At 39.2% G+C, this 10,996-nt stretch overlaps 1 protein-coding gene across 1 annotated transcript; it reads right to left on the reverse strand.

The window, feature by feature from the left end:
- Positions 1-6,114: 6,114 nt before the first annotated feature.
- dusp1 (dual specificity phosphatase 1) lies at positions 6,115-9,183 on the reverse strand. The gene is made up of 4 exons (XM_004073370.4): positions 8,516-9,183; positions 8,179-8,318; positions 7,847-8,066; positions 6,115-7,241 (listed from the first exon to the last, which is right to left on the reverse strand). Exons 1-4 carry the CDS (start codon positions 8,883-8,885, stop codon positions 6,886-6,888), a joined length of 1,086 nt encoding a protein of 361 aa, XP_004073418.1. The 5' UTR covers positions 8,886-9,183; the 3' UTR covers positions 6,115-6,885.
- Positions 9,184-10,996: the final 1,813 nt, after the last annotated feature.

The raw sequence follows: 10,996 nt of genomic DNA on the forward strand, positions 1-10,996 counted from the left end.
ATTTGAAATACTGTAAACAAAAACACGTGCCTGAGGTTACTTCATGATTTTGGCCAATCACCTGTTGACAGGGGCGGGCGTTAGGACGTCACCGCGGACCGTTGACGTTCACGTGACCAGCATGCACGAGCCCGCAGGCTGGAGAGGAGAACGAGGCAGTTTTGATAAACATAAAAAGTTTTGATAAAACATAAAAAAGGTAATACTTTTAATTTGGAAAGGTTTCAACAAAAGTTATAATTAAAAAAATAAATCAAGTGTATTGTTTAAAGCAGGTTGAGAGGAGTTTACAACAACACATACATACTTTACTATTAAAAGCTTTTTACCTTTTATTGTCAATGTTAATCAAATACACATTAATGCAAGGAGATAACATTAATAAAAATAATATAGAATGAAGTAAAAATAAAATACATTGGGGGGGGGGGATGATCCACAAGTCCAACACTAACTTCAGAAGAGAAGATATAGTTTTGAATTTCAATCATCAAAACATTGACCAACAAATCAGACAAAACATTTTGTTAACGTCGTGTTCATGTTTGTTTTAGTGTCATATAGCAGGCCTTTTATTCAGTGGAAATATTCATCTGTTAAAATAAGCTGATATGACTGATGATAGACTATTGTAGCTTATCAGCACCATTATTTCTCATTTATATTTTCTCATAATAATACTTTTTCATGAAAAGTATTATTAGGTTACATTGAACAATATTTATATATATATATATATATATATATTTTACTAGTTTGTGCATCAGTTAAATCCTTGATCCTTGCTTTGTTATTTATTTACTCATTCATTCATTTATTTATTTTATTTTGGGGGGAAATTTCCTTGTGAGTTTTACTCTTATGTTGCCTGATTTCTAATAAGAATGACTTAAACAGAGTTATTTCAGCCATGTTTTCTTTTTAGGGAATTACTACAATTCTAATTAACGTCATTAATCAGAGATTTTTCATGGTTTGAGCTCTTTAGAGCTCGAAGAGAACCTTGTGAGTTGAAAGATTGTAAAAACTAATTAAACTGATGTGTATGTGTTTTAATTTATTGATCAGATGTGTTCAAGTCGTTACTCCATAAATAAGAAGTTCTTTCGCATCTCTTTGCCTTTGAGTTTCTCAAGCAGTTAATAAACAACTTCTAAAACCCACTGAAGACTAAAAGGTTTCCAATAAGAGGGCAGAGGGCATATGGGCCTTTTCTTAGATTAAAACAATCAATATCTGAAGAAAAAGGCGTAGCTAAAGGACAGCAAATGACGTTAATTCGTTTAGAAAAAAAGACTGGATCCAATAGGCTCAGTTGGTGACAGCCTCATTTGACATCTGCATGGTTATTCATTGACAAAACCTATCAGAAATCTACAGTTTGAGTCAGAAAATCTGACCAGCTGTGATCACGTCATTTCTGAGTGTGTTTGTTTAATGCAATGCAAGATGTGATAAGCTGCAGAAGATATACCTCAGGGTGATTCTATTGTGCAAATCCTAGATAGATGGGGGAAAAACTGTCAATTGATCAGTATATTGTAGTGGTGGATAAAGAACAGAGGAAAGCCGTTGTGGTGGATGTGGCAGTGCCAAGCGATGGGAACATCAGGAAGAAGGAACATGAGAAATAGCAGGGATTCAGAGAAGAACTGGAGAAACCCTGGAAAGTGAAGGTGACAGTGGTGCCTGTGGTAATTGGAGCCCTCGGGGCAGTAACCCCCAAGCTGGAGGAGTGGCTACAACAGATACCTGGAAAGACCTCAGACTTCTCAGTCCAGAAAAGCGCATAGCTAGGAACAGCTAAGATACTGGACCCTCAATCTCCCAGGCCTCTGGTAGAGGACCCGAGCTTGTGAGTTACCACCTGCAAAAGGCTGAGAGGGGCGTTTTTTATTTTTATTTATATATATATATATATATATATATATATATATATATATATATATATATATATATATATATATATATATATATATATATATATATATATATATATATATATATATATATATATATATATATATATATGAGATTAGAATTCTCCAGTAGAGGTCGCTCAAACCCAATTTAGACAGTCCACTGCATCACATATTCCTCTATACATGTATGTGTTAATGTCAAGAACTCAAAGTTTATATATGAAGTACTAAGTCCCTTTTAACCTGGAAAAAATTAAAAAATCCTGTCTCTGCGGCGCCCATTTGAAATGGAAATAAAATGTATATTTTTTATTTTTCTTCAGTTAATTTGTTTCATTGAACTGACGTTCTTCCATTACAATATTCAGGTGATAAACAGTTGTGTCTCAGTGAACACAAAGGAAAAAAAGACAAAATCTGGTTAATGAATGGCTTTGATGGTTTCCCTAAACACTGAACATCACGTGATCTGTTGTGAGTCACAGAGAAGTTATCTGTGAATATGAGCAAATAAATGTAAAAGCTCACATAACCAGAACGCTTACATAACACAGCAGCAGTTACGAGTAATCCTGTTCAAACTTGTGCTGCTTCATATGCGGAAAATGTTAGTACAACTGGTGGAAAAAAGTTGACAGCATAATTCAATGTATTAATGGAAATTTTAACACTTAGCCTTCTTCTTGCATCTTTACTTTTTTTTGTGACTTTGAATTTTTTGTACTCGTGTTTAAAAAAAGTAATAAAACATCTTGTGACTTCCTACATGACTCAAAACCTGAAATCCCTGCCCTTCCTTAATGATATGCATACATTTCAAGGATTTTCTTTTAATAATCCCACTCATTCAATAAACCCACTCATTCAGCATTGCTCCAAGAACACATTGAGTCATGTGGTGTCAACTGCTGTTAGAGTTGTTAGCCGGTCTTTGTTGGGGTTTAAAATCACTTGGTCTCAAGCTCTTTCCTTGGGTCATCACTTTTATGCTTCCCACATCACATATTCACCTTTCTTTTTTTTTAGTAAAACTAAAATAAACACTCAATGCTCTATATTTACCCTGGTTGATGATGTCGGCTTACATGTAAACAATTCTGGTTTTCCGACTAAACTTTCTTTTTTGTTTGTATTAATCGGTGTTGGTTCTGATTCCCAAAAGCCAAATGCAGGGTAACCGATCTGAGACATATGCCTGCATATGCATTAGCTCCTTGGGGTGAAATCATCTGGTGCAGTTCCTACAGAAGGCCGGATGCCAGACATTCCTCGAATGCTCCACACAGGATCTCACTTGTGCTTGTGAACACAAGCCAGTGGCTCCTGTGAGTGGAAAAATACAGACCTGATCAGAGGTTGTCAAGTGAGGAAAAACAACGCTTGAAAGAGCTGACAGGTGACTAATTACAGCAATTATTCAAATATTTAAAGACCTAGCTGAAACATATGACTGGGAATGTTGTTATTTTTTCCTTTTGATCATAGTTTACTGCCCCCCATGTTGTGAAGCCAAACAGTCTTATCTCGACAAGTGGAGTTCCCAACAAAAGCGGAGGAAGGTCAGTTTGTGATAAGATCAGCTTTTCAGGAGACAGCGATTTCTTTTCCACCATAGTCTGACATTCCAGACGGTGCTGCTAAAGGAAGGTTGAGCCCTGCTGGATAGGAAGAGCCACTCCACCACAGCTATACGTAATGTCCTGACATTCTAGGAGCCAATGTTTGGTTATCAGGTCGCAGATCTGGCCCTAGCCCCTGTCACGCAACTGCGGCTCGTCCGGCTGCCTGCAGCCAAGGTCTCGAACACGACTTTTAATAAAAAAGCAGGAACTCTGTGAGTCAGTCTGTTTAGTTCTGCTGGAATTGAACATTTAAAAAAAATTTTAAAAGACACTATTTTAGATGTAGATGTAATGGTGTGACAAGCACAAGCCATCTCATTTTTTCCTCATGCAGAGGTTTCTCTCCGTCACGGCCTCAATCCTCTTACAGAATTATTCCATGTGCGCACTTGACGCTGACACATTAACGCGTGGACAAACTCTTCTCACCCGGAAGATTATGGATGCAGCACTTAATCTAGTTTTAGGTTAATGATGAGGTGTAGTGACTCAGAGGCTTCTCCTGATTAGAACGGTGTTGATCTTTTTCCACCGTCTGTTTAAACAAATTCTGTTCTAATCTGTGTTTTGAATGAATTAAAGTCAGAAACAATGGTAGTTTTTCCCTTCAGCTGTAATTCTACTATGAGAAGCCAAAATACAGTAAATTTAAAGTAAAACCAAAAAAATGATAATTGAAAAGTTTGCGAAACTGAATGAAGCATGTTTTTTTTACTCTAGAAATTCCTCAAAATTACTTTATCATACTGTTTTATTATCAGTTTGTTTAGCCAAATAAAGTATATAAATATAAAATAACATTTCAAGAAATGTGTGTCGTTGCAGCAAAACCTTAAAATCTAGTCCAATGACAGCTGTGACTCCAACCCCAAGAAAGCAGGAGATGGAAAGGTTGATGAAAGGAATCTAAGGATCAAACCCTAAACCTGGTGGCTAAAGTTGAGATCCCCTCTCTGACGTGAAAAGATGAAGTGGAAATACTGGAAGCAACATTTTCCAGTTGTGTGCATTAACCAGCAAGTCGGTTGACCTGCGATAGAGGTCATAAAACACGTCAGTGTCTGCTGAAGGCTTCCGCGCTGACACTTTTATGGTAACTTTAAAGGACGATGGACTTTATCAGCTGTCACCACTTTTAATCTCTACTGACTCTTATTGTTAGTCAGTGAGGCTCTTATGGCAATGACAGCACCATTGTTTTGACTTTTTTGAGTTGTTAGTTGTCTTATTGAAGGAATGTGAAAGTTGCCCACCCGTGTGTCGAAGTGTCCTTGGGCAAGACACTGAACACCGCTCCTGGGGGTTATTGGTTGATGTCAGTGTTTGACAGCGAAGCAGCCATCACTGTGTGAATATGTGTGTGTGAATGGGTGAACGGTGACTGTACAGCACTTTGGGCCTTCAAGGAAGGTAGTAAAGTGATACATAAGTATACATCATTTACCATTTTAAAATGACAAGATCACTGGATGAGATGCCAAAACCTATCAAATTCCTTTGCACATTTTTGAATCAAATTATTTAGACAAGTTTTAAGTCTATTTAAAGGCAGTAATGGTTCTTCTTTCCATGAATCATTATCATGCAGTAACACATGTAGAGCAGATCATAACGGAGCACCAGCTTCCCACTTTCACACAATACAGACAAAAGCTTATACTCCCACCAACCTCCCTCCCAACAACAGGAAATCTAAGCACACGAATGGGAGCGGGAGTGGAGGGGGGTGTCACACATATGTCACCAATACAACAGCTTGTACAGAGGAGCTATGAGGTAATGAATGTGCCTTTCATCATAGACACATGAGCTGTGTAGTAATGGTTGCCTCACCGTGACATTTGTTTTTCTTATCTTCGTAGTAAAAGCATTGTGAACCTGCGCTGACGGCACAGTTGTTCGGAGTGCATCACAGGGATGTGAGGAAGTGTTTATCTCGCTCACACCACCACCTCAGGCCACAGCACACGTTTTGGGTCATTTGCAAACCAAACATGTCCTTTCCCTCTCCGTGGCTATCGCCACTCTCATTGGTGGCCCTCCGAGCCCAGAGAGCTCATTAATTGTTGCACTTTCCCAAACGCCTTGCAGCTGCCCCTATTGTTGCCACGGAGGGGAGGGCTCCTTCGTCGATTCTTTAGGCCTCCTGCTGTCGCTCGCATCTTAGATGGACTCACAAAGAGAGAAGTTTGGCTCCAACAATTGCTGAAACCATGACATCGTGCTTCTCATTTTGATGAGATTTTGAGATTCCATCGCACAAAAAAAAACAATGGAAAAGAATAAAAGACTGTCAGTCTGTTTATGTTTAATTATCTTTTTATCTGAAATATACATAGAAAAGCATACCTACAACTTTTCTAGTCTGTTTATTCTTTGTGCAAGTATAAGAAAAAACTGCAAATCTTCTCTTATTGTCATATTTCTGGCTAAAATATTTATAGAATGTACTTGGAAGTTTTAAGACTAGTTTATTTCAGAACACATCTAAGTATATTTCTCGAAAGCTTTAATTTTAGAACAGTGCGTTCTATGTCTCAAGCATCAATAAGCAGAACATCTTCAGCTGATTACAAAAGTCAAGTGGCATTTATTCAGATGTATAAAAAACATTTGAACAGACATGTAAAAATAGATACAAATATATTACTTTGCTTAATAAATAGAATGCAGGCGAATAAGACGGGTAAGCCCTGTTTTAGTAGTTTCTGGGCTTCTGTACATCTCAGCACTGCCGTACACACACACACAACACAAACATGAGGTATTTTGTGGTCAGCTCTCCCAAGATCTTAGGATTGTCAGCGATGGCTTGGAAAAGGCAAAACATTTGGTTTTAGATCTGCGACTGATCGGGAAGGGTTATTCAGTACTCTGAAGACAGAGGATACATTCATTGATCATCACATGATTTGACTTCGGTTCAACGTAAGGCGTTAACTTGCTTCGGGACAAGCCCAGAAATGCAAGATGGACATTAGAGAGACGTCAGGATGAACCCTCTCTTTTTCGTTTCAAGGGATTACGATTATCAAAAGCTGTTTCTTCATTCAAATAAATGTTTAGACATCGTCTTCTACAGATCTATTCCTTTACAGCCATCTCCCAAGCCCTTCAGATTTAAAAGCTCAAAAACTTTTACATAAAAAGTTAACAAATACTGTCTGGCGGTAGATATCAAATCTCCCTTTGAAATAACGAGACCAGCTTACAAAGAACTGGTCTGACATATAGTGATCTTTATGCCTGGTGATACCAGACATCCTAAGGTATCACAACCAGGCGTGTTCTGTTGAGTCCTCTCTACAAAGTCTCCTGTGAGGTTAAGTCTCTTAATATCCTCAGCAGCTCGGCGAGGTGGTGATGGGACTGTGGAGGAACGAAAGCTGGCTGGCTGAGGAGTGCACGGGGATGGAGACGGGAAAGTTGAACACAGTTCCGTTGTTGCCCATTGCCGGACTGCCCGCCTCTGAGGAGCAAGTGGACGAGGCCAGAACCTGGGACTCGAACTGGAGGAGCTGGCCCATGAAGCTGAAGTTGGGAGAGATGATGCTGCGGCGCTTCTTGACAAACTCAAAGGCCTCGTCCAGCTTCACGCGGTTGGTGCGCATCAGATAGGCTAGACAAATGGTTGCAGAGCGGGAGATGCCTGCTTGACAATGGACAAACACCCGTCCTCCTTTGTTTCTCACTGAATCTGTTAAAAAATAAGATTGAAAAAAATGAGTTAAGGCCTTCTTTTCATTTATGACAATTTGTCACAGGAAATGTAAAGTCCATGCACTATTTTCAGTTAAAGGCATTCATCAGCATACAGGAAAATAATTAATAGCTTTGTAGGGTGTAATCCCCAAAGGAGATTTAATGAATGGACGAAAAAGGGGGAACAGACCCCCACTAAGGATATTGATCCAAGAGGAAGGCTGACAGTGAGTGAGAAGTTGCCTTTTGTTAGGCTAGAACAAAGAGGTGCGGGGAGGAAGCTATTCAGGCACAGCCAGTCTATCCACTGGAGAACTAATTCAGGGCTGCTGCCCCCATTTCATTAAATAAGAAAAAAAAAGATGTGTGTGGGGCGGGAGGTCTCCTTCTCAATGGTGATAACGTAACCACTATTGTGATGGAGCAGGGAGGCTGTCCCAAGACAGCTGGTCGGTTTTGGAGGGAACTTTTTTCAAAATTTAAATCCAGGACTCAAAAGAGAGAAACAGGAAGAGGGGGGTTGGGCGCTATGGTTGCTTTTCATCAACGGCCGCCTGAGCAGCAGCTGTGACGGGCTGGCGGAGGGACATGTGTACTCACCGATGAACTCGATCGCCTCGTTGAACCACGAGCTGATATCGGCTTTGTAGTTATCCTCGACGGGGATGCTCTTGTAGAGGAAGGAGTCCTCAAAGTGGTTGGGACAGTTGGCAGACACATTGATAAGGGCGGTGATCCCCAGCATCTCCAGCATGTCTTTTCTGGAGGCATGGTAAGCGCTGCCAAGGTACAGGAATGGGAGGATCTCCACGGGACCCCCCTAAACAGAAATGAAAATAAACCCTTCAGTCACTTCTAATAAAACCTAACAGAAAGTCAGGAAAAAAAAGTGGGATGAGCAGGAGCAAAATAGTTCAAAATAAAACACAAACCTGGTCATATAGAGGTGTATTGCATGGACTGTAGCTTGCACTGTCTGGGTTTCTGGAGCTCAAAGGTAAGCTAAGTCCTTGTGGAGGAGAAGACTTGGTACACATGTCTGGGTACTCCGTAGAAAAGGCATCAAATCCACCTTAAAAAAGACATGAAAGCAGGTCAGATTACAACTATATTTGAGATCATTTCTATAAAGAGGATAACAACTGCCTTCCTGTGGGGCTTTTTTAACTTTAGCACCAGCTGGTATGGTGACAGCTGTGGCCCACATTTGTCGCCCCCTTGTTAACAGCAAATCATAGGTGTCAAAGTATTTTAAAGCCCTTTTCTTACCTTTGAGGATATAAACATTGGCTCCGCAGGGGTCACGGCACAGAGCTGTAACAGCAAGCATCAGAGTCCCGTCTTTTTTCACCTGGCCCAAGTCCAAACTCCGGTCGTCCAGCAGAACCACGGACTTGTAGTCCCCGGACAGCAGCCGGTTCCGTGTGTCCTCGTTTGGGACGATGTGCTCGAGGCCCAGGCCGCCCCTGGCCCTCCGTCTCACTATCGTGCTGAAGCGAACGTTGCTGGAGCCCGAGATGTGCGACGAGTTAAAGGAAAGAAATGAGCGGCAGTCCAGCACCAGGCAGTCCGGGACGTCTCTGTCCAACAGAGCGCGGAGGGACGCGGAGTCGACGGTTAGAACCTCCATTATGACCATAGTAGAACAGCGGGTTAAATCCAAATACGTAAAGCTTCGACGGAAGGAAATGTCTCACAACAAGACGTTTACTTTACAGCTTTTTTTCTCCGACAGCTACGGTGACCTGAAACCTTTGAGCTGTAAGCTTTTGTAAAAAAAAAATAATAATAAAATAGAATAAAGGACTTGGTTAGTCAGTTCCTATGCTATAGTAAATCCAGTAGTTGTGGTCCTTTTTTTTTCTTTTCAAAGAAAAAGTTGTAACAATTAGGTCAACAGCAAGTACCTTCTCTTAATGCGCGCGTGGACTCGCTGCTCTATATATAAGAGCATTGACGTAAGGGCTCCACCCCCTTTGGCTCAGCGCCACAGGCGCAGACGTCATTGTGTTCATTCAGCACACAACAAGGGCTCGCGCACATGCGGGACGATTCGACGCGCGCGTACTGCACGTACGCCGGCGCGCGGAGCATCCCTCTCACACGGACTTAAAATATGTAAATATTTACAAAATACAAGTCTGTTTACGTCCTTATTTCTCAAATTTAACAATGTGAGGAGAAACTTTTAATTTCCCGTTTAACCTGTTTTAACAACATGATTAGTATTTATTCACGGAAGCGATTTTTCAATTTAAATTTGTGTCCTTATACCTTTAAAAAATACACATTTTCAACATTTGGTATGAGATTGCTTTTTCTTAAAGAACAATTAAATAAACAGATAGATGAATTAAATAGATTATCATTGTCAAATGTGATGTGATTTTCACATTTACCTCACTAACCTTAACTCTTGACAGTGACCTAATATTGGTTTTACTGGAACATACCATTTACTCATAATTGGGTGGGTTTCTGATGAATAAAAAACGTTACTCATCAATTTTTATTTTTTACAGTTTAGCCATTGATGAAAGCTTAATGCTGACAAAAAAACACAAATGTAGTTCATTTAAATTTTATATTGAAAATAAAATTTTGGAACGTCCTTTTTTTATGTCTTATTTTTATTTGGAAGGTTCCAGACCTCATATGGCTACCTAAATCTACATTTATTGAAATTAATTTATTGCCACAATATTTATGTATTTTATTTTATTGCTAAAAATTACTCATTTTAATTTATTAAAGAAATGTAGCTTGTTTTGTTTGATTTTTGAGGATTTATTGTTGCATCATAACATATAAAACTTCACTTTTGAGTTTTAGCTCTAGTAATAATAAACTAAACTGATTTGACTGTCTTTTAATCATTCATTAGACATGCTCAAGCTGTTACTCAGTAGTTGACTTGTTATTTCACTAGTTACTTTTTTGTTCTTCAGAAAATGTTTAGCTGACCTTTTTTAAACTTTAACTTTCGTAATACTATTGAAAGTAACATTACTCAAACTTGAAAACTGTTTTTTTTGACTTGCTTCTAATTAATCCTTCCTGTTTTTTTGTCTTTGCCTAAATGTTATTATATAAAAGAAAATTAGGAATTTACAGAAATTTCCATGAGGTGGCCGTTTAATTAGATTCCTATTTTGCCCCTCTAACTAAGAGTTGACAAATAACAACATAATAAGTAAATACTTGCCATGGATGTCATAAAAGTTTATACTTTGTTTTTATTGGTCAAGGTACATAGTGTTCAATGCTCCGAGAGCAAAGGCTAACCATAAAAGTTAATCACTGTATAGAAATCTGAAGTCCAGTAAATTTCCACACGCTGAGAAATGATACAGGGATTTACCAGAAAAATAGCAGGTGGAGGTCTTATAACTATAGGTTTTGCTATTGATGACTAAAAAATATGATGACAGGAACACAAAAACCCTATTTCTCTTTCCTCCACTGTTGGGCTAAGGGGAAAAAAAAGCTATACACAGTTGAAGTCGCACTGGGAAACACTTTTCATTTGTTGGTGTGGCTTGCTGACTCAGACTGCATTAACCTGACTCATAACACGGAAGTGAGATGATCTTTATTATTGGAATAAGTGCATCTGCTGGCAGCATGGTTGTGTCAAAGCCTTTGTGTCTTGAAACCAAATCCCCACATGCTGATGGTGATTTGTTGTGAAACAAATCTGGAAGTGTTGCGACACAGAGTTACAGTTGTGTTAGTAGAAGCTAAACAAAT

This window comes from Oryzias latipes, chromosome 10 (assembly GCF_053564925.1).
Source record: "Oryzias latipes strain Hd-rR chromosome 10, Olatipes_Hd-rR_3.1".
Taxonomy (NCBI): Eukaryota; Metazoa; Chordata; class Actinopteri; order Beloniformes; family Adrianichthyidae; genus Oryzias; species Oryzias latipes.

What these genes read in the sequence shown, in the direction of transcription:
- dusp1 (XM_004073370.4), bottom strand. Translation starts at nt 8,885, where the DNA reads ATGGTCATAATGGAGGTTCTAACCGTCGACTCCGCGTCCCTCCGCGCT. An exon ending in CAATGTTTATATCCTCAAAG is followed by an intron (nt 8,319 to 8,515) that starts GTAAGAAAAGGG and finishes GTCTTTTTTAAG; the next exon opens with GTGGATTTGATGCCTTTTCT. An exon ending in CGAGGCGATCGAGTTCATCG is followed by an intron (nt 7,242 to 7,846) that starts GTGAGTACACAT and finishes ATTTTTTAACAG; the next exon opens with ATTCAGTGAGAAACAAAGGA.